This window comes from Lichenostomus cassidix, chromosome 12 (assembly GCF_008360975.1).
Source record: "Lichenostomus cassidix isolate B80296 chromosome 12, HeHo_3.0, whole genome shotgun sequence".
Taxonomy (NCBI): domain Eukaryota; kingdom Metazoa; phylum Chordata; class Aves; order Passeriformes; family Meliphagidae; genus Lichenostomus; species Lichenostomus cassidix.
In genome coordinates, this window is record NC_139493.1 from 14,172,818 (window position 1) to 14,196,343 (window position 23,526).

The 23,526-nt window shown below is 41.2% G+C and overlaps 1 protein-coding gene across 6 annotated transcripts in view; it reads left to right on the top strand.

The window, feature by feature from the left end:
* Positions 1-23,526, top strand: part of POC1A (POC1 centriolar protein A) — a 43,692-nt gene that overhangs the window by 15,448 nt on the left and 4,718 nt on the right. For 3 of the 6 annotated variants that reach the window (XM_085072830.1, XM_085072826.1, XM_085072827.1), the window contains 4 exons: positions 1,908-1,976; positions 3,127-3,225; positions 15,874-16,014; positions 19,529-19,677. In XM_085072830.1, coding sequence (XP_084928956.1) covers positions 1,908-1,976; positions 3,127-3,225; positions 15,874-16,014; positions 19,529-19,677 — 458 coding nt within the window. The remainder of the gene's footprint in view (positions 1-1,907; positions 1,977-3,126; positions 3,226-15,873; positions 16,015-19,528; positions 19,678-23,526) is intronic. The other 3 variants (XM_085072824.1, XM_085072825.1, XM_085072829.1) reach the window with 3 other exon arrangements.

Sequence of the window (23,526 nt, forward strand, 5' to 3'; positions counted from 1 at the left end):
AATACACTGAAATATTTAGACTGATTAAAAATACTTTTAGGAAACACTGCTCCTTTCCAGTGTTCCTTGCTTGTGCTCATTCCTGAATGCTTTGTCTTAAATTGTTTTCTTCCTTCCTAACTCTAATTGGTTTATTATAGTCCAAGAGCAGCTTCTGTATGTTCACCTCTGTTAACTTGGAGCAATATTCACCACTGCAGTTTTCTGGCTGTGGAGTTGTTTCTGCCTTTTCTTACTCCTTATTTGTCTTTTGCTTTTGCATTTTTTTAGAGCCTCCATTCCTGGCATGTGATTAGAGAGCTGAACACTGGGGTGGGTGGGTGGGAATAAAGGCAGAGGCACACTTTGTCTCAGCTGATTGATGGCAGTGTCTTTGGTCTGAAATACCTACCCTAGTTATTGCTGTGTCAGGTGAACAAGCTTAGTCACACCGACAGCTGCGCGTGCGGTTTGGAATTGCTGCTACTGGATCACTTCTGGGAAGTTCTCTGGAGTGAGGTGTTGCTACTAGAAGGCCTCAAAGCATTTTGAAATCACTGCACGTGAAAGGAAATATGGAAATACCTTAATGTGTTTTAAGGAGCTCTTCATGCTGGCAGTGACCACAGCAAGGCTCTGGTTTTGTTGGCATAACCTTGTGTTATGTTTGGAGGCCCCCAGGACAGTGGTGCACAGGTTGCAGTGACAGCTGGGTGCTCATCCCAGATGCAATCTTTGGGTATGCATTCTTTGTCTACCTTCAGAGTTTATTATGATGAGTTCACTTTTACAAAGGAGGCAAAGAAAGGATATGAGGTTTCCATGCAATGTCCATTGGGAAGATGTGGACTCAGAATTGCCTCTCCTTCCAACTTGATGCAGGGTGAGGAGAAGCTTCTTAATTGCCTTCTGAGATACATGATCTTACTTGAAAGACGGTAACTGCTTCAATCAGGTGGTGTATGATCATGTGGTGGAGTTTTTTCTGGTGGTTGTTGTGGCTTTTCTGGTTGCATTTTTGGTGTTTGTTTTTGGTGTTTCCTCCCAACCCTCCCCAGCCAGTCAGCTCCATGGGCAGCCTCTGGAAGTTCTCATTTTGACCTCTGCCCATTTTGGTGAACGGTCTGCAAAGGAATGTGTTCAGCAGCTGACATAAAACTCCACCATCTGGGTTCTCAACTGTTTACTCTGGGCAGAACAGTTTGTCTGTTGTGCCTGGGCTTGAACACATGTAACAGTTCCTCAGCTCTGTTTAACTGCAGCTCGGAGTGCCTGCCTCAGCCTCCCCATGTGCATCCTCCTGTGTGCTTGCTGGAAGGTGGAAACACATTGAAATGGATGTGTGGTGTGAAATGTGTGCTGCTGCTCCAGCAGTGCTGTAGCACTCAGCAGCGTTTAGAGTCACTCAGAACTGACTGTTTTAAGCATGAGGCTTCTTCAAAATGCAGGTGCTTGTGCTGTGCAGGGGTGATCCTGGGTGCATTAACTCTGGCATCTCTTCTGTAAAACCACAAGAGAAAAGCAGTTTAAGCCAGCCTACTATTCTTCAGTAAAAAAACCTCATTGTTTCACCACTTTTAGTAAGTGAACAGGAGTTTTAGAAATTTCTAATTCTAAAGCGAAGAGGGAATGTTTGAGGGGAACAGGGAAAAGCCTGGTGGTGTAAAACTTGGTTTGTTCCTGTCTCTGCCATGGATATTGAAAAGTGGGTGTCTTAAACTGGGGTCAAAGTGTGGAAATGCTAAGTGCTAGCAAGCTTAGGATTTTAATTGTGGCGCATTTACCTACAGGTAAGAGCTTTTCAAATTTTGCCTTTAGATTGCTGATGTCAAATGATGAATACCTTGTAAAGCCGTTATGAATGGAACTTTGTAACACTTTGTTTTCTTTTACCTTTTTTTAAACCTATCTTTTAAATGTGTTTGCAGGGGCCAGCTACCTGTGTAGCATTTTCAAGAGATGGAGATTTATTTGCTTCTGGAGGTTCTGATGAGCAGGTATCGGATTCATTTCCAAGCTATAATCCGGGTTCACATTTCTTTAAAAGATGCTACATTTTGTTTTCCATTGTTAGTGGTAGAAAGCAAAAGTGTATCCTTTATGTCTGGACCATGCTGAAGTGACTTGGTGTACTATCACCATCATCTCTGGCGGTCAAACTATTTATTTTTTTTTTTTGTGTGGCAATTTAAGACATGTAGCCTCTCAAAAAACACGTACACAAGTACCTAACTGCCAACAGTTGGCCTGTTGGATGAGCCTTCAATGAGCTATGTTGCATTGTTTTTAATCCCCAGGTTAGACCCATCTTTAATAGCCCCTTTGCTAGCTGTGAAGAGAGAGACTTCTAAGAACATCACTTTTTTTTCCCCTGTTGCACAATGGATTGGCCTGGTTGGTTAACCATATAACTATGAAAGAAAAATGCTTTTATTTAATGCAAAGCAGTGATGAAGATTTGTGAATGAAGAATAAATGCTGTTTCTGATAACCAGACAAGCTGCCTGGATTCCTGGGTGTCTTTCCGACCTCTGAAATCATTGACTGATTGCTCTTAAATTTTTTTAGATTTGTAGAGTCACTGCTGAGTGGTTTACTCCATAGATTTCCTCTTGATGTGATTTATGTGTTAGAGGCCTCTTTTCTGAAATCAGTACTGTGTTATGGAGAGCAGAGGCTTATAAGTGGAATTAAAGTTTGATGTCCAGCTGACAAACCAGCTTCAGATCTCTAATGCTGGTCTCAGTACTAACTCTCCTTTTCCTTTCAGTGAGTTTCATGATAAAGTGACTGCTTGGTTGGGGTGTGGCTGATAAATGTCATAATGCTGAGTATGGTATTATAAAATACTTGTGGTTTTAATGGTGTATTCTTCATATTGCTTTGAAGTTCTCTTGGTCATTCTAGTTTAATGATGTTCTTGACCCAAAGAATGTTGAAAGAGGTCACTTACCCATTGAGAACTCAGTTGAGCTGTGTCTGTATTCAGTAGCATATTTACAAACAAAATCCTTATTTTAATCAATGGCAAAGCTCTTCTAGGTAAACTTTGTGTGGATTTGCTGACTTTTCTCTGAAGGGTTGAAAAAATTGACCTATAAGCAAACTCAGAAGGAAAATTTAAATGGAGGTAACTTTCTTCTGCAGGTAATGGTGTGGAAGACTAACTTTGATACAGCTGATTATGGTGATGTAGTGAAACCCCAGAAATGTGGCAGCAGTGTGGATGGGACCCATGGCACTGGGGTAGGTCTGCATGCAGTAATCGTGGGCAGTTCCTTTTCAGTATACTTTGTGCAGCTTGACAATGTGTGACTCAGGTGCTTGAACTCTAGAATCATCTAGAATATCATCTTTCCCTGATATTTAAGATGCAAGATACCTGTTTTTTAACTAATCTGGTATTGTTTGTTTTTGTTTAACTGTTCTTACTTTATAAGAAAATTATATATAATGATTTTAAAAGGAAGATAAACTTAGTGCATGTAGAGATGTGTTTTTTTAGTAACAGCCCCTGTTTAAGAATGTGGTTCATAATGACATGAATGATAGTTCACAAAAAAACGCAGATGTGAGCAACAGTTGAAGTTGGCTTTGCTTGCTGATATGAATCCTTCAGGCTGGTGTCAGTCCTGAAAATAGAAAATGTTCATGATATCTTTTCACTGACAGTCAGCAAAGACAAAAAAAATTGCTGTGTGTAGGTGTCACACATGACAAATAGGTGACATACTGTACTGGGGCCTCTTTCCTAAATACCTGGAGACATTAGTTCATATCTGTTCCCTGAATCATGTGTTAAGAGAGCTCTGAGTTCTGACTGTACCTAGGGCTAAATCCAGCAACTGAGTCATTCAGTGATGCACTGATCTAAGTGGAACTGATGCTGGCTGTTACAGAAGTGACCCTTTAAAGCTACTGCCCATCCAAGTTGTAATTTTTGCACATAGTGATGATTCACTTAAATGTCTTTATTTTGTCTTGTCAATCTTTGGATATTTTTGATGCATTTGGGTATACTTACAGGATTCTGCCATATGCTATTACCATGGCTGGTTTTTGGTTAATCTTGTTCAGCATGAGCTATAAGCTGAAAGTTTGTGAACCAGGGGTCTGTGCAGAAGTGGCATTGCCCCAGCTGAAGGGTAAACTTCTGGCCAACATCTGTTGCTCTGTGGCAGTGTCTTTGACCTTATCAATTTAGATCTTTACTGGAATACTAAACTTACATTGTCTCTAAAACGCAGTGGAGCTTTTATTTGTTATGACTCAGTCCATTGCTGGAGATATTGGAATAGCCAATAGTATTTTGGGATGGACAAAATTTGAGTCTGCGGCTCTAAGCCTGATGCCTTACTGTGTGGAGTGCTGTGTAAAGAAAGCAAATAGAACCAGAGGCTGGTTATTGTTAGGTTAGTGGGAGAGCCTGGGAGGAAGCAGTCACATAAGGAAGGAGGAGGTGAAAGTGTTTATTGATCCTTGGCTGGTTTTGGCTAAATTTGGCTTCTTCCTTTTCCTCCCGTGGTGTGTTCTAACTCTAAAGTTATGCAGGCTATGAAATTATCAGTCCAATGACCTCTTTGTTTATTATTCTATTGAACTGGTCTAGCTTTGAACTCTTATCTGTTTTAATTTAAAATACGGCACAGTGCAATACTAGGGTGAACTATAGCAGAGACAAAGAAATAATTTCTGGGAGAAAAATACCACTTTTGGTTTGTAACATGCCAATGAATGGCTTAAATGATGTAGACAAGATGTCAGCTAATGGAAGACGATGGTAAATTTATCCTCCCCTGGGCTGCTGTTGTTGCCAGAGAATATTATCCAGTAGTAATTTAAAGAGAGGAAGAAAATGCCTGAACTCTTCTAAAAACTTCATTATAGAACCTCTTAAGATACCCATTGAAGGGAGCTGCTGAACAAATCCCTTGAACAATGACCAACCATTCTGAACATCTGTCCCTCCAACAAAACTATTCCCCTGTGGAAGAGGGTTTACCTGGCAAAACATCCAACAGATGCTGCTGTGGCCAGCTCTTTGTGTGCTCCTGACAGGCAAATCTGTGTCGTTTCGTTGGCTGACAGGTGTTTGGTCTACTGGTGCTCTGAGCCTGTAGGAAACAGGGCACTTGGTATTCTGTGGTGTAATGTGTGGGTTTGGACCAGGTGCTGTGTATTTGCAGAGGGAGAAGTGAATCCATGCTCAATTATGCAGCAGAAACATACTTTGGATTGGGGGTCTTAAGTTACTTCCAAGGAGTTTTTTGAGCTGCCACTCAAATGCAAGCTTTGGCTTGGGCACGCAGCATGGGAGCTGCAAAATATAGCTACTACTATATCCCTGGATTAAGGCAGTTAAAATTGCTAAAGTTAGGAGGGGAAGGATAAATAATGTCCTCTGAGAGCTTGTTTTGAATACCCTAGGTTAAGATTAAATTTAGAATTGATCTGAAATGTTCTTTGCTGTTAAAAAGAATCTGATATCTCTGAAAATGGCTTCATTTGCTATTTTAAGTATAACCTGAACATGAAAATCTTGGCTCCATAGTAACTTTTACACTCTCGTCAGTCTACTCTTTTCTTTCAAGTGAATGTCATGTCTTATATCTTTTAGAAATACATCATGCTGGGCTCTTTAAGAGTATCATCACTCCTACAACTCACTGCATGACTTAAATTTCACTGTATATTAACTTCTTTCTTGTTTGGAGCCAAATGTTTGCTTTTTCAATAGTGAATTGCTTATTTTGGTGGGTTTTGTGTGGTTGAGATTGAATTTGACGGGAAAAGTAACTGACTTGAAGCTGCCACCTGCAGATTTTGATTTCATGCCAAGGTCACCTTTTCCTTCAATGAAAAGTGAACCTAACTCCTTCTTTCTCTACTGCTGTGTTATTGTGCCAGGATTCTGCCTATTGAGTAATCCTGAGATTTTGCAGACATTTCAGGATGTCATTACATTTAAAATAGTCATATAGGTTATTGTTTGGTTTTGGTACCCCTAAAATACATGAACACTATGCTCAACACATCTTGAATCTGCTTTCACTCTGAAGTCCATGAGAATATTTTTCCTAGGGGAGCTTATATTGAAGTGTAGCTGTATAATTTTTTTTGTTAAGCATTGTGAAAGCACAGATATTAATGAAAACAGTGGCTGTGTAAAACCACTCAGTACAGTATCTGGTTTCTCATTGGGAGAGTCTGACTAACATGCAGGAAAGAATAACTGAACACAGACATCAAAACTAGTTTGTCATCAAGATGAATAGGAAGAAAAAAACAAATCTAAATAACTTGTGGGATAAGAGTCATGAAATACTGTCAAGTTGGTGAGCTTGAAAACAAACTTGCTCCAAACCAATTTTCACTTTCATAGGCAGAGGGAGACTGGAGCCTTTAGAAACTGCGGGCTTTTCAGGCAGCTGGTTCAAGTTCAGTATGAATCAGGGTATTGGACATGTTTGTAACAATAGATATAAACTTCAAAGTTGCTCTGCCCACCTGCTTGTGTTTTCTGTAAATATAGGAGGCTTGGGAGATGCAGCTTGCTTTGAACGTAGAACTGATCTGTGCAAGGGCTGATGCAAATGGAAGAGGAATTGCAGTCATGACTATGGTGTAAAAGCATAGATGTGAAAGCGTGATAAACTATTAAAGCTGTCAGAAGTGAATTCTAAGTATGTTAGCATAGATGTGAGACTGTAAATGTTAGAGCAGAAGTAACACCTCTGCAATAAATGCTTGGTCTTAAATTATAGGCTAACCATTGTTGCTTGAAAGTGTTGCATAATCACCTTGAAACCCAAAGTTCAGGGCAAGCACTCCTGGTGTGTGCAGTGGGAAGCTGGTGGGAAGAAATGAAGTCTTGCAGTCGTGTGCCTTGATCCTGTGAGTGTGCTTGCTTTGATCTAGAATCTAAAGGGTAAATTTGCACTTTATGCTGTAATGTTGAGTAGTGAGGACCTAAACAAAAGTCAGATTGAGAGGTATGGGTTTTGCATGTGAGTTCAAAAATACAGGCTCTTATGCTTGTATGGGGTCAGTAACCATAAGCATTTGGATCTGTTTGGGTGAAGAGCTGTGTAGGATCAGATCAAAGGATGCGTTCACTGTTCTGATAAGTTGTGAAAACATTCATCGTATGATTTATTTTTTCCAGAGAGGGCAGATAATGTGTTTTATTTTGGGGATTTGGTGGTGGATTTTTTTCTTTTTTTTGCAAGTACAGGGAAAGCTTTGCATGTGTGGTTGTAGCTGGTGTGAGTGTTCAAGAGCACTTGTTTCATTATAGGACAGCTTTGCTGCTATTGTTGACTAATTCCAGGAAGGCTGTGTATGGTCAAGTGTCACAGCAAATGTTGAATGGTTGATGTCACATGAACAGTTAGGAGCTGCTTGGGTGTTCATCTAAACTTGTACACTGAAAATTCTGAATAAAAGCATTGTAGCATAATCTAAATGGGTAAACAGTTTTTCTATGAAATATTATGGAAAGTAGGAATTAAGCATTGATACAGAGATCTTTTTACTCAGGTTTAAACATAAACCTTCTGGAGGCATGTTGTAACTCTGTGTAAAATCTTACTTTGCAAAGGACAAGGCTGATGAGGAGACTTAATCCTTAGGTCCTTTGAAGTTAAATAGCACTCAATTGTGGAGATGCCAAACTTGTAGGCGTAGCTGACCTTCACAAAGGGAAGCTTGGTAAGAGCAGCACTTCAGCAGAAAGGACTTTGAAACAAGTGGCCTGTGACTCTTCAAATGTGTCTTTCAGCCAAGACAGACATTTAGGCTCTTTTGATATTGCTGTGTTTAGAACTTTCTCCAGGCCTTGGGCTCTACTTATTTCTTGAATGGTAAATTTTTCAAAATAGTCCTGTTGGATAGGATTGGAGGCTAATTCCAGAAAACGTGATCTGATCATAAAGTTGTCTGATATCCATAACTGAATGTCTAGAGCTGACTCCACCTTTCTCCTTTGCTGGTTGGGTTTGTTTGGTGACCTCGGGTGCCTCCATGCTCAGCCCACGGTCTTCCTGCTGACTGCAGCAGTTCATCCTCTCATCCTGTCCTTGTGTAAACAAATTCCTTCTGAATTACTCATAGCCAGATGTGCCTCTTTTTTTGACCTTTTGGCTTCCATATTGGTAACTATATCTAATTTTGGCATCCGTTAAGACTTATGAATCCTGTTGTACTTTTTTTTTTTCTTCACTTGCTTGTGAAATTCCCTCCTGGGAATCAGTTTCGTTGCATAGAGCTGCAGCTCTTAGCAATAGGATGTGAATGTGGGTTGTTGTTTGCACCTTCTCCACCTCCTTCTATTTATTTAATTTTAAGCTTTATAAGGGAGGGATCCTGTATTCAAAAGCAGAGATCCAACCTTCAGCCTACAGTGAAGATGTGGTCTGCAAAATTATTCTTTTTCTTGATCTGCTGTCACCTTACTTTTCTGAGGATTCCCACTCCAGAAGCTTTAGTCTGGTGCACAACTGCCTCCCTCCTGGAATAGGTAGGTGGTAGATTATGTACTTTAAAGAACAGCAGTGTGATGAGTACTCAAGATGTTTCCACTGCTCTCTATCCTACTTGGCTGTCCAAGCGCAAACTTTGTAGGAATGAGCAGAAATCTTGCTATGATTGATCACATTCCCTGTATCCTTCCCAAGCAGGGTGATTGTAGATGGGTACTCATAGCTGCCTAAACTTTGTTCCTCTTTCATTGAAGGAAGCCCACTTATGTCAGCCTGTTTCGATATGTGGCCTTGTAATTATTTTGTGATGGGACAGATGTTGGACAGGAACAAAGAAAAAGAGATGGAGAGCAGCACTGAAGAGAAAGACTTGAGGATGTTGGTTGACAAGAAGCTTAACATGACCCAGCAATGGGTCACTTGTGGCCCAGAAACCCAAACGTGTCTTGGGCTGCATCCAAAGCCCTGTGGGCAGCAGGTTGAGGGAGCTAATCCTGCCCCTCTGCTCTAGTAAGATCCTACCTGCAGTGCTGCTGTGGGAATGAGTCCATGGGAGGCCCTGAGGATGATCAGAGGGTTGGAGCACCTCTGCTATGGAGACAGGCTGAGAGAGTTGGGATTGTTCAGCCTGGAGAAGAGAAGGCTCTGGGGAGGTCTTGGAGCAGCCTTCTGGTACCTAAAGGGGCTGCAAAGAGCTGGAGAGAGACTTTGGACAAGGGCCTCTAGTGACAGGACATGAAGAATGTGAGAGAGAGGAAAAGGGAGCTTGACTTTCCAAGGGGCTCTGAATGACTGCAGCAACCTGCAACAGCCTTGCCTGGTAGTGGCTGGGAGCAGCTGTGCTGCTACAACTGTTTTCCCTTGTGTTCTGGTTTGACAAGATTTCTTGCAGAAATAAGAGGATCAGCTTTTAATTTCTGTCATCTTACAGTGAATAGATTTGTTCTTAGAATCTGGAACAATAAGGCAAGTCCTGACAAGTCATTATTGGTCAGAATAAAAATTGCCTTTTAAGTTCAGCATCTCAGGCTAATTAATGTAAATTCTCCCACTTAGGTTGCTGCTGTATGTGGCTTGTTTTAATGCTTGAGTCATAATTCAAAGAGATGAGATGGAGGCAAGATTTTTAAAGTTTTTTTCGAGCTGCTGTTCTATGCCAGCTTTGAGATAGATGAAGTTAGCTTAAGCTTTAAAAGTTCCTAAGATCACAAACTTCTCTGCTAAAATTCAAACTTCAAGCAAGTGTACTACCAAGTGTGTGTGTTGTAGTGTGTCTGTGTCTGCATGTACATATACATGTATATAAGTAACAAAGTAGGTGTGCAGATAAGATATGTATCTTACACAGTGTATATGTACCTATTTCAATGGAAAAAGGTAAATTGTTCTGAAGAAGGGAATGTGCTGGAAGCTGTTGTTCATAGTTCAGGAGATCATTCTGTGGGTCTTGCCTTGGAGTGTGATTCTTTTGGTGTAAAAGAACCTGTAGCTGGATGACCCAAGGCTGAGAATAAACACTTTTTTTCCAATGATTGGTTGCTTTTTCATGGGAGCTTTTCCCCAAAAATACAGGACCAGAGAGAAGTAGTTCAATTATTGGTGAAATTTCTTACCAATGGTTTTCATACTTTTTGTTCCTATCATGGCTTGTTTTCTACACAAAACTGTTCCTTTGAGATATTTGTTGTTGTTATTCTCCAGGAGCAGTGTTAAACAGTTGAGACCTGTGCGATAAAACTTAATTATTCCATAATGAATTCTGGAAGACCTCTTCCTATTTCCTAAGGAACACTAGGACTGATGGCAGGGGGAAATTGTTTAAAGGAAAAAAAAAACCTAAGCAAGGTAGGAGAGCACAAATCTAAAATGTTCAAGGCTACACTTAATTTTCCTTCTCAATAGATACAGACCTGCTTTTTTATTTTTTTGTTTTTTGTTTTACAGTTGGTAGTCATTAAGTTTTATCTGCCACTGGACTTTCAATGTCTGGCATTACTGTTTTCTCATGAATACCATTTATGCTTCTGAAAACGCAGTATGTGCCAAACTCCTGTTTGTCTTCAGTGTTACCTTGAAACTGATGGTTCTAATGTCTGTCCTGATTTAAAAGTGGCACTTACAGACTATAGAGGTGAGTAAACTGGACCAACAGTGACCCACAGAGCAAGGTCACTGAAATGTGGGAGGGGAACAGCTCTTCCCTTCTGGTGAGAACCTGCTCTTGGCTGGAGATCACCAGACAGGGTCACTTGCAGAGATAGGATGCTGGTATTTCTGCAGGCAAATCCAAATTTTGGTCTAAGTGCAGCCTTCTCTGTATGGACAGGCTGTTTTGTACAGTTCTGAGTACCTCAGCTGGCCACTAGCTCTTCCCCTGTTTCTATCCTTCCGGGCATTTTGGTCAGCAGACCTGGATGCTCTGACGCTGTTTCACTTAAAATACACAAGCCTGCTTCATCCGCCTCCTTCTGCCAGTGGTTCACTTAGGCTTTGGCACAAGAGTGCCTTGGGATTTAAATGGGTCTGAGATGTCCCTATTAACTCTTATTTCTTCCTGAGTTTATCAGAAGCTTAATATTTGTTAGCCTATGGTGAAACATGGCTGTTACAGTAGAGGTGCCAAAGTTTAGTCGTTTAACTTGGGTTCTTTAGTAGCACCAATAGGGAGGAATAAATAATTGCATCATTTAGGATGCTTAAATAATTGCATCAAACCCAACATGCCTTTTGTCTGAAGTAAAAATAAAAGATAAGTAATGTTCTTTTCACCTCTCTTTTCTTTTCTCTCTCTCCCTCCTAGATTCTCTTCATTATTACAACTTGAATTCTGACATAAGAGTTGAGCATGGATGAATGATGGTATAAATTGTTTCACAAAGCTAATTTAACTTGTGTCCTAAATCAAGTTGTTACCCTCTGCTGGTCTGAACAGTAGGTGTGGAGCAGTGCAAGTCTTGAAGAATGTGATTGCTCCAGAAATTTCAGTGCTGCCTTGACAAGGGGATACTTTTCCAGGCCAGAGAAATGTGCTTGTGCTCAGTCAGTGATATTTTGTGTGTAGCAGAGAGAGCTGAGGCTACTTCTCAGCTTTCTGTGAACCCTCCCATCTAGCATGGTGTTCTCCATCTGACTTCCTGTGCAGCTTACCTTGAAGCTGACTTGCTTCCACTGGATGTCACTGTTGCTCTTTGTGAACACATTTGAAGTATCACTTTACTTGTGAAAATGACTCCTCAGACTTTTAAAGGTATTTCTCTCTTCTTTGGATTAGTAGAACTGGGGTGCAGATGAGCTGCGTACACCAAATTTGGGGCTTTTCTGCTGCTCTGTTTTTAGGGGATTTTTTTCAGCTAAGGTAATGAATTTGATTGCACTGAGGGAATTTTAATACACTGGAGGTCTGTGTTGAATTGAACACAGTGGATGTATGTGTTGCTTAAAGGGTGTGCTGTCTTTCTAGATACTTGAAAATTAATTCTTGGCAACATCCTATTCTCTTAAAAAAAACTCCACCAAAACACAAAACTCTCAAAAGAGTAAATACACTGTGTTAATTAATTGAAAGGGATTTAAAGGCAGAGTTGAGCCTACCCCATTCACACCATTCAGTTCTTCCCATGCAGTGGAGAGAGGTGAGGAGAAAGGAAAAGAAATATGTCCTCTGCATTGAATTATAAGAATCCTACATTTTATTAATAGATGCAGACTTCAGGGAGGTGGTTACTGTATCAAGGTATCTTCTAAGGATCACCATTTAAGAAGCAAAATGACATTTTTTTGTTGTCTCTTGCAGTTTGTTACGGATTCACATGTATTGTGTAGTTCATACTTGCCCCCCACCCCCTGATCAGCACTGTAATTGCTGGCCAGGATGCTGTTTAGCCAGAACAATTTTCGCAAGAGGCTCAGTAAGAGACCTCTGGAATGAAGGCTGATTAATTTTCCCCTTCCCCCAAGTAGTTGCACTGTGCTGTCTTTAACTGGTTGCTATAAATAAATCACTTCTGTTTTCCCTTTGTCACTGAGAGCTGTATTGTATTCTGAAGCTGCTCATCTCCTCTTCCTTTAACGTTCAGCTGCTCCTTTCTCTACTCCCAGTGCTTAATACACAGATGTTGTAATAAGATATTTAATGGCAAATACATTTGTTTGGTTGTGCTGAATAAATTGCACACTTGAACTCTGACTGAAATGAATTAAACCTCTACAGCAGTGCCATTGTTTCTGGTGTCTGTCCCCAGGATTCAGCTGACCCACAGGTGAGTCAGAGGAGAGCACAGGTGTCTCTGCTTGTAATCATGATGCTCATTGGTACTGAGACTGCCACAATTACATATTTTTGCAATGTTTTTCTTAATCTGTTAGAACTTAAGTCCCTGGTGGCTGGCTCACCATATGATATAGATTGTCATTAGGAGAAGGGTGCCTCTCTAAGGCTGTAGGTCTCTTAAGGGTTTTCTTGTTTGTTCTTAGGAACAGCAGCTCATTCAGTCTGGTTTTACAAAATTTGAAAATTTTGGTCTGGAGGCAATTTGGTTTTTCCTCAGCTGGCTGCACATTTCCTAGAACCAAATAGCCAAAGACCTTGGTCAGTTGGAAGCCTCCTTTTTAGAAGTCACTGCCATGACCCACTGTCACAGTGTTTATTTGCTGGTTGGCTGTGTCCCTAGTTTAGACTGAGGCACTAGCTCACAACCTCATTGCTGAAGGCTGTAGCTATGGGTTACTTTGATGATGATGAGCAGGAAGGAGCCTTTCAAGCAGCTGTGGTGTTCGAAATGGGACAGTATGGCATGTTGTCATGCTTCTGTTTTTAAATGTAGATATACTCCTAGTTTTGGGGGTGTTGCCTTCAGGAGCCCCCAAGGCCTTGCTGGATGGAGGTGGCTTGCCTGGCTTTTCGTCGGGGTGGCCTGTGGGGTGAGCAGCAGAATGTGGCATCTGACAGCTCTGGCTTCAACTTGACATGGTGAGGGATCACCTGACCCCTAAAGCATCAGTGTGGGAACATCTCTGCCCTTGCCAGGCTCTTAAACTTCGTGAACTGTTGCAAAGAGAATATAGACTCTGAGTTCAACCCCGAAGCTTTTTATGAAAAGCTGTCTGACATATGCTATAAAGATAGATGGAGAAAATCTGTTGGTACAGTAATTTTTCTGCTCTGTGAGTCAGCTTGTTCTAATGGGTTTTGAAGTGGATAGCTCATCATCATTTGGGGTTTTTAAGTGCAGGTTGTATGCAGTGTTAGCTCACTCAAATTTCTGCTGTGCCATGATTGACTGGCCTGAAGTTACATCATCAAAATAAGCTAGTCAGCCTTAAAATAGAAAGAAAATACATTTTTGATGCTAGTTACCCATTGAAAAGCAGCGGTTTGTGGGTTTTGTTTGTTTTCACTTTTAAATTTAAGCAGCAAATAGCAGGTTTTTAAGACTGGATTTATCTCATCTCTGCAAGATCATATTTTAGTTGATTAAATCAATGCATCAGTGAGCAGAGTGTGGCTCTTGGGCTCCCTGCAGCACAGAAGTAGTTGGAGTGTGGCTTCCATGCTGAGGCAGTTCTGTGTGACCCAGAGTGTGGGCTGTGTTGGCTGAGGGCCTGTAGATAATCCAAATTATTCAAGCAGGTGGGAGGAAGGAAATTAGCAGAGGCTGGTGTGGCTGGTACCACCTGATACCCAGCTGCATCCCAGGCCCGTGGTGGAGCACAGTGATTCCTGTGGAGCAGCTGCTCTATGTGTCATTTAAACCTTTCCCTTCTTTCCTGCTCCTTATGCAAAACCGGCCTTGTGAGGCTTGGCCGTAGGAGGATGGTTGGTTTGGCAGGGTCTGGGAGAATGGTCAGCACTCACTAGCAGTTAGTGGCCAGCAGCAAGGCATTCTCCTGTCAAAGCTGCTACTGCTGCAGCTTTTTCTTTCTTTTTCTCTTCCTCACCCCCTCCAGTCTCCACCTTCCCTAGGTACTCACATTTCTGCTCCTTGTACTACTTATTGCATATTTTGCCTGTCTGTTGAGCTGGACCTCAGCCTTAGGTGCCTTTCTGTGGCCTCCATCAATGACTCCCAGCAGCACAAGGATTTTTTTATGTATATTTTTAATATATATAATTGTTTATATTAATGTATGTATCTTCATGATGTACTAACCAGTTTGGTGGTTAGTCATGTGAGCTGGTCTTGTTGCAGTTTAGTTGCACATCTGCGCACATCTGGCATCAAATACAGAGAGGAGCAGGTAAATCAATACTGTGGTGGTGAGAAATGCATTCCTGCTGTTGCATAGGAGAGAAGAGACAGAGGCAAATCTTTATTTCTACTTCAAAAAAGTACATGTGGAAGAACTTCCAGACACTGTTTTTCAATCTGTCAAAATTCCTTGCTGCTTTGTTGATTTGTAAACTTAGTGTGAGTAATAAGTTCATGGGATGGAGCTGCACCAGGCATTGGGCCATGGAGAAGTACGTTTTGAGAGCTATGATCTTGGCTTTAGATTCAAATCTTGTCCATTAGTGTAAATTGAGAAACTGAAGTCTGCAGTTGCTCAACCAGTTGGCTACCTCCTTTAGTTAAACTTCTCTGAACTTCTTCTACTGGCAATAATGGAGATAAACAATGCAAATAGTGTTTGTTCTACAAGAAAGATACCATTTTGAAAGAAAAGGAAAGAAGAATAAGTTCTTGAGTAGAGATCTATTTGTGTTTTTCAAATGTAATTTATTCTGAATGAAATATTCAAGCTTGCATAACTAAAACAGTTGAAACTTCAAAGTAAACTTGTTCTTAATCTTGTTGAGGAGGAAAACCAGTTAAAGATATAAACAAAATTACTAAATCAAAACTGTTCTAATGCATATTGGAACATAACTGTGGTACAATGTCTTTGCCTTCTTGCAACAGTCAAACATGGAGAGAGGCTTTAACTTTTCTGTTGGAGTGTAATAATCAGACTCATCTGGGGTAGCTTACTTAATTCTTGTCACTGGGATGTAATGCTTCCCTGTGGCTCCAGTAAGTCTTCATTTACTTGCAGTCTGTACCTGTGTGCCACAAGAACACACCGAAATTGTTCTTTGCACATAGAAACCTAGAACCTTGCAGGATTACTTGCAGGGTTGTTATCTAAGGTTTGCTGTTCCTGGTGGGGATTTAAAAACAAACAAAAGCACACAAATTCCCCCCCTGCCCCCCAAAAACAACAAAATGACCCTCTACCTGCAGCAGGCAGACAAGTCAGCAGAAGCTTTTCTTTTTCCAGCTGTGGCAAGAACAATTCCTTTTCTCCTTTGCCTGTTTTTAATAGCATAGACCGTCCCAGCATAAACTGTCCTTTACTGTTTACCCTCCATGGAACAGAAATCCTTGTGCAGTTGTTTGCATCTCAATAGCAGATTATGTGTTATTTATTTTTCTAGCAGTCAGAAATGGATTGTGATATTCATCATAAGAAAACAAAAACTCAGGATTCTGGTAGGACCCATCAGCAGCAAGAGGAGGAGAGCAGTCTTGCAAATACCCTGGAGCATATTATGGGACAGCTGGATGTTCTGACTCAGGTATGTCTTACTTTTTAATTTGGTGATGACAAAGGTACCTGTGACTGGAATAATTGGGAATGTTTTGCAATAGTTTCATAGACTAGTAATATGGCTAGTTCAAAACCTCTGCTTTTTAGTAGTATTTTGATAAGTATTTCATCATCTGCTTCTCAGTTTATTGTCTCTATCAGTTCCCTCACACTAACTTCCAGCTTAGGCCCTGCTCTTCCCCAGTTCCTGTATGCTGCAGGGTAGTAGATGCTCCTGGAGCCAGCTCTGATAGACTGTGCTGTTATCCAGGGTTTATCTAGGGTGATGCCTAAAGGAGTAGTTGGCAGAACAAATCTGTTTTGGTGAATAATAGTCTCTCTTCCCTCCCCCATTGTACCACAGCCTATAGGTAAACTCTGTGCAGATCCTGCTCCTTTCCCCCACCCAGCATTCACCTACACAGTCCAATTTCTGCAGTATCCTCCTCCCATCAACAAGTCTGGGCCCTTCTGTACTGTGTTGCTGGAACATGCTTTTCACCCACAGCTACAAACAACTAATCCCTTGCTAGAACATTAACAGACAGTTATTTCTTGGAGTCACTAAGCAATGCTTGAATAGAACCAGCCATGAATGGTGATCATCACAGAATGTGTTTACTTAATAAGAATTTTGGGATAGAAGGGTTTCTTGATTAACTAAATAACTGTTACTTGCTCATTGTGGAGAAATACTGTTTCTGATTGTCTGGACCTGAATTTCATGGGGTTTTTTTTGAGGTATGTGAGAAGCAGGGAGAAAACATGGGATAGTAAACATTGGAGGTCTCCTGTAGCCAAGACCATGGCAGGATGGAAAAATCTGTTGGGAGGGTTTTTCTGTGAGTTTAAATACTGTTTCTGAGGAAGAACAAGCCGGTCTTAAACACTTGGTATTGAACATACTGATTAGTAATCTGAGTTAGCACTCTGCTCTTGAGAGAGTTAACTTGTCAAAGTACTTGTCAAAGAGTGTAAGATGATGGGTTGGAGGGCCTATCAGGAGATTGAAGGCTGATTTAGGGATTAAAAAACATGCCACAACTACAGGCAGTCTAAAATAGTGTAGGATGAAACCCAAAAGGTATTTAAGTTCACTTGGCAGAAATACAAAAAAGCACTTTTGCTGTGATCTTTAGAAGGCTGAACACTGGAGGAGGGGAGGGAAATCTTGGGTGACACTGGGCCCTCATGCTTGGGAGTAAAAAGCAATCCAGTGTATACACAAAATATTTTAATACTGTTTTTACGTCTCCCTAGTAAGCTTGGAATGTGATTGTTATCTTTCATTACATAAATCACATCCACATTTCTGATGATGGATGTGTAATGGCTCGTTTTCAACTTCATAGGTGTTTAGAGGAGGCAAATATTGCAGTAAACAGTACGTGTGGGACTTAACCTAAATATAAGCAATGCAAATATCTGTGTCAAAGATATTGTGTAACCGTAGAAAATTCTTAATGTTGTTTTAAATCTAGCAGAAAGAGAAATTGAGATCAGTGGGGGAGGAATAAATTAGTAAGTTATAGGATAAAATTGGAAATAGCCCTGAAATAGTAAGAAACAAAAAGCTGCCTTGAGTAACTCTGTGTTCTTCAACCTTTTTTGTAGCATTTTTACCATCTTTGAAGTACTTAATTTTCCATTGGTTCTACTCTGTGTATGTTGTATTTTGTATTAACACCATTTCCAGGCATTTGTACAGGTAGATGTTCCTGACACGCTGTTTTCATGCCAAGGTTTTGATATTTAGCAGCGACACAAACCAACACCAAAAAAACTTTAGCAAATGAACCTGGAAGAAGTCCTCATTCCTGGACTAAGGGAGAAAGCTCCTTAAAGAGAAGGGATGTGGGCAGGTAGCAAGGCAGATCTGGAAGGCATCAACTTGCATGTCTGAACTTTGGCTTTTCCAGTGCTGGTGGCTGGTAGGAGAAAGGAATTTAGCTCTGGCAGAGCCACTGTTACCCCTCTTTCATGCAATTAGATGTGCTCTGGTAGGAGCTGTGGTGTGCAGAGGTCCAAGTGAACTGGAAACAGTGCCTGCTGGTGTGGGGTTGGTTGTCTTTTCAAGGCATTACTACCAAAGCACAAATGGGTGTTGTTCTCTGCATGTAGCAGATTCAAACCAACATGTGTGTATCAGCTTTGGGCCTGCTGATTTCTCTCTTCAAAAACAACAAAAAGCTTTCATAAATAACACATAACAGGTGTCACTATTTCCTCTTCTTGGAGAAGGGCTGAAGATGCTCCTAGTGCTCTGTTAAAATTGTAATTCCTGAGTGCTGCTTGTTTAAAGAAAACTCTTAAGGGCATAAGCAGGGCCATCCAGTTGAAGGGAAAGGACGTGATATTTCCAGAAACCCTCTACTGAGATAGCCGTCCATGAACTTTTCAGGTATTTAATTCATTAGCTCCATGGGAGCTTGGATTTATTTCTGATGTGATGTCTTGAGTTCCTGTGTTCATCATTTTTGTTGTAGATGCAGCACTGTGTTACCATCATGTACAGTAACAGTGGGGGAAGGTTTAAGTTGTGATAAACTACTTTGGGAAATTATGCAGATAAAAGCCTAGTTTATTTTCCTAATATTTTTCTGTAGCTGTCATTTCAAGGTTTAAACCTGGTATCATGTAGAAGTGGGAAGGAGAGAAAATACTTCCAATTTCTGCTGAAAGAGGTGATAGTAAGGCATCAGCTGTGGGCTGTCATCTCTTGCCAGCACACAGCTTTGTTCTGAGCTTCACACTTGAAGCTGCATCACCAATTATTAGTACCTTCCCTCTCCTGGCAGTAGATTTCCAGATGAAATGAGATGTCATGAGCTTGGATTCAGTGAGATCATTTTTATTCAAGTCAAAGATCTCTGCCAGCGAGTCGCCAATTGCTGAGGCTGTAGAGGTGTTGTATCCCACACAGGAGGATACACTGGAGCAGACTTGTTCCTTCAGCTGGGCACTTCAGTTCTTATCAGAGAGACAGATCAAAAGAATCCAGTGGCTGTTGTATATCGCAAATAGCAATAACCACCAGAGTGAATAGAAGCTTTGCTAAGATTCATTCTTATGTTGTTGATATGATTTAATTTTTTAAGGTTTTGGCAACTTCATTTCAACTGGTCTTCAATTCAATGAAACCGTTTTTCTTCCTAGTCCCCAGAGCTCTGTCAGGATATCTTTTGTTTTACTTGTAAGAAAGTGGTCTAGTGCAACCTGACAGGGTCTTCATATTTTTTCCTAAAAGTAGTTTGTGTCTGGCCTTACATGCAAATAAAGTCAATGATTGGCTGTCTTTGTCAGAAGAGTAACATATACTTAATTGTGCTGCCTTGAAGAGTAAAGTGAGACCTCAACATAAGCCAGTTGTTCCCAGTAGTTTTTGATTACTTAGATACCCTGGTTCCCCTTTGTAGGAAAGCAGTTCACATCTGGCAAAGAAATGAGGAAGATGAGAGTAGTAAATATATGATACAGATGCTTTGCTTCTTCCTTTCCTGCAGCTTATTATCTTGTCAGTGCCTCAGTGTTTAAAAATCCTCTACTGGCATTTCAGAGGTGTGAAAAGGAGGAAAATGCAACCTGTTTATAAATTAATTTTTTTAATTGAAGACTGGATTTCAGTGTCTCAGTGCCTATATGAAGAGTTGGGGTGAGTATTAAAGTTGTAAGGGGAAAACAAGGTGATTTTCTCTCTTGTGTAACCTGGCACAGAAAGGTGTGTTTTGGCTGAAACAAAAACGTAGCAGATATTAAAGGTTTCCTTGGTTCAGGTGCGTTTTCTGCACTTACAGCTGAACTGCCCTTCTGTAAAGATCATCTGTGAGTAATTGTCTTGGCTGCAGTGCAGAACTTGTATTTGCAATTATCATCTTCAGAAGTTTAATGTACTCTTGTCCTCACTCCAAACACCTCCAGCTGCTGTGTCCACTCTGTTTGTCTGTGGGCAGCAGGCAGTGAGGCAAAGCTGCTGGTTTTATGTGGGAAGGAAAATGTCTTCTCCAAACGAAGAGTTCAGAATCAGGTTAGCATAAAAATTCATAAATAGCTGCGATAATCCACCCACAGAAAATGGCTTTATATGCTTCCCCAAACTAATCTTGCGTTGAAGCTGAGAGAAAACAACACACTGAAATGGAGAAGACTTGATAAATCTGTAAAATAATCCAAAGCCTGAATTGAAGGACAATCTAGCTCATGTGAGATTAAAGGATTATTTCACTCCAGAAAAGATTGCAGGCGGAGTGAGGGAGAAGAATTTTTCTAAATTATTTTTTTTAGCATAAAAAAAGACTTGGACACAAGTGAATTGCTTTTTAATTAAAGCTGAAAATGTTTTTGTGTGTCCAGTGCTTAATAATGAAAGCGAGCAAAACCAAATTTTTATTCCTTTGTTGAGATGTGGTCTCAAGCCTGTGCTGGTGAGGGATGAATGTGGCCTCTCTTTTGAGAGGCACTGAGTGTAAATTATGCAACTGGTTTGGTAAAATATATGCTTTTATGACTTCAAGTAGTTACAAGTCAAGAAGAAATATGTGGCAGTGGGGGGGATCATGTCCTAAGTGCTTCTACCTTTGCTTTGCACAAATGTCTTCATTTCTGTGTTGCTCTCAAGACCTGAACACCCACAGACTACCAATGGACCCAATATACAGGAAAAAAACTGCAAGTAATTTTCATTCCAAGAGAAATGGTTTGAAATCTGAAGCACTAATAAAAAAGTTCTCATCTGAAAAATCTACTGTGTGTCAGATGAGGTTGGTTTTTAAATCTGAATTTAAAGGATGTAGAGGCTATTTCTTATGAGTCAGACCCATCTCTTAGAGATTCAGTAGCTTTGATCTCTCACTCAAAACAAATTAAGTATCCTGGCTGTTGCCAGTCCTCTGTGTCATTCAGCAGAGCTATTTTTTTTTCTGAAATTTACTTCCAAAATATCCTTGTTATAAAATCTTGATGCAAATACATTTTTCTTCTTTCTAAGATTGCTTAAATTAAATGCACTCCTAGAGATATTGCTGTGTTAGCAGGACACTGTCTGAAGGCTGGCTTTTCAGAAGTGCTCATCCTCTTGCTGGATGTTCACAGGACCTTCACCTTCCATTTTCTGTCAGTGGGAAGGAATACTAAACACCTCCCACAATTTGTTTTCACAAGCATGCTTTGAAGATTAATATAAATTGTTATTCAGCTATTGGATACCGGCAGCTGAGTTCATTTAGGTGAGTGATTTGCATCCTCTCAGAGGCAGGGGACGGATATGGGAAGGCTTTGAAGTCTTTGTGGTTGGGGAAGACCTCCAGTCATATGGGGTTCTAACCTCTGTATTGTTTAGTTGCTGTCATGGTGCATGCCTGGATATTTTGTTGTAGGTCATCCTGACTGGCTGTGTTTTGTACTGTGGTGAAACTGGGAGTCTCCTGACTCCTTTTGCTGTGCTGGTCCAGCCCCAGAGATCTGGGAGCTCTGCACCAAGGAAGCTGCACAGAAGCTGTCAGCCATTGCCTTCTAGAAACTTGCAGCATCTGATGTAAGTGCCATCCGTTTAGCTTTGGCTGATCAGCTGTCAAGACTAAAGCAGCAGCAATGTGTGATGAAACATTTTTAGTCAGAGGGCTGTAAATGGAGAAGTTTGGTTGCAAAGGGCTTGTGTGCCTCACGTCTCCACCCCACATGGATGAAACTGGCAGAGCCTGTGGCTCATCTTTGTAGCTAGGGTTGATTTAATACAAAGAACAACCTTTTCTGTGCCCCAGGATCCCTTTGATCACTGTGATACTCTGTGAGCTGACCATGCTGCTTGCTCTGGCAAATCCTGGATGGCACGGGAATTTTCAGATGCACTTGCGTGGTTTTCCTACTGTAAAAATCACAGTGAGCACTGCAAGTGATCACTTGCTGTGCTGAGTACCACAGGAGGATATTTGTGCATCACACCAAAATTGCTCCTATAATTTAGTGAAGGGGTTGGTAAACTGTAATTGGAGTATCTGCAGAAAGTGAGGTGTACTGGGAGGTGGAAGGAGAGGTGGCAGCTGAGAATGATAGCATGGTTTGGTTGGAAGGGACCTTAAAATTCATCTAGTTCCACCCCTGCTGCCGGGTCAGATTGCTCACAGACTGATCCAGCCTGGCCTTGAGCACTGCCAGGGATGGGGCATCCACAGCTTCTCTGGACAACCTGTGCCAGGGCCTTACCATCCTCATTTTAATAATAAGGGGAGGGTAGCTGAGCAACACTGGTTTTGAATTTTATAAGTAACCACTTCCTTCTTTTAGTGCTTTGGGCTGCTAAATATAAAAAATTCTTTACTTTTCAAGTATCCTCAGTAGCAGATGTTTGAATGCTGGCTGAAGAGAGCTGGTGGGACTGTGAGCTCTCATGCCCTGCACTAGAGAACAGACAAGAAGGTTGTTTAGTCACACAACTTCTTGAGCAGATCTCTGTGTAGGGATCCTGCTGAAGCCAGGCTAGCACTGTCATTTGTCCTTCTGCAGGCATTGTCATGTATTCCTAATCCATGTGACCCCACAGTGACTTTGGATGAATGTGGAAAACCTGTGTTGAGGGGTTTGTGGGACTTCCTGACTCAGGGCTGTACAGCAGCACTGACCAAGATGTTCCTGTTCAGCCACGTTGGAACTAAGTGCAGGAACAATAATAAAAGTTTGTGGAATTTGAAGCATGGTACAGAGTAAACCCAGGAAAATTCATGATGTTAAATTAGAGTGAGGGAAGACTCAGCACTATCCCTAACTCAGCCTGGTGTGAAGTATTCTATGTAAATAGGCTTTGTGAGAATTCACTTCAGAGTTTGCCTTCAAAGCTGTTGAGATGGTGAGGAGCTACAGACCTGATTTAAAATGTTTGAGGTAGCAGATCTTGTTTTAGTCTGAGCACATGAAGAGCTATCATTTCTGTTAGAAATCATCCCATGTTTTATTTTAAACCAAACCCCACATTAAGTTTATATTTGATCTCTGAGGTTAAGGCTTTCACCACTGGAGTAAGGCTGGTCCTTGCAGGCATTCGTTTACTACATAAAGTGTTAATTGCGGTGAAAGCTTCATGCCTTGTTCCACTGTGAGATGAGACTTCATCTGTTAGTCTGAGCTGCCAGCTCTTGCTGAGAATGCTTCAGAGCATGCAGAACATTGGTAGCTGGCTTGGGTGCCATCTCAAAGCTGTTAAGTTACAAGTTGCAGGTGAGGAGGGCAGCCCAGCTCTCTTTAGTGTGCTTGGTAAAGCAGGGGTTTGCTCTGGTGGTCCCAAGTGCAGCTGCTGCGGTGGAGGGGCATTGGCAGCGTGTTGGGGCAAAACCCAGCATGGGAGGAGAAGCTGTTCTTGCCAGACAGGTTCATGCTTGAACTTTTGCTGCAGAAGTTCTCCCATGAGCCTTTCAATCTCGCAGCTGCAGTTTGGAGTTGTAAACTGTGGTTAGTGCAGGAGTTAAGGCTTTTTTCTCCTGTAAAAGGTAGGTAGGGCTACCCCAGTGCAGAC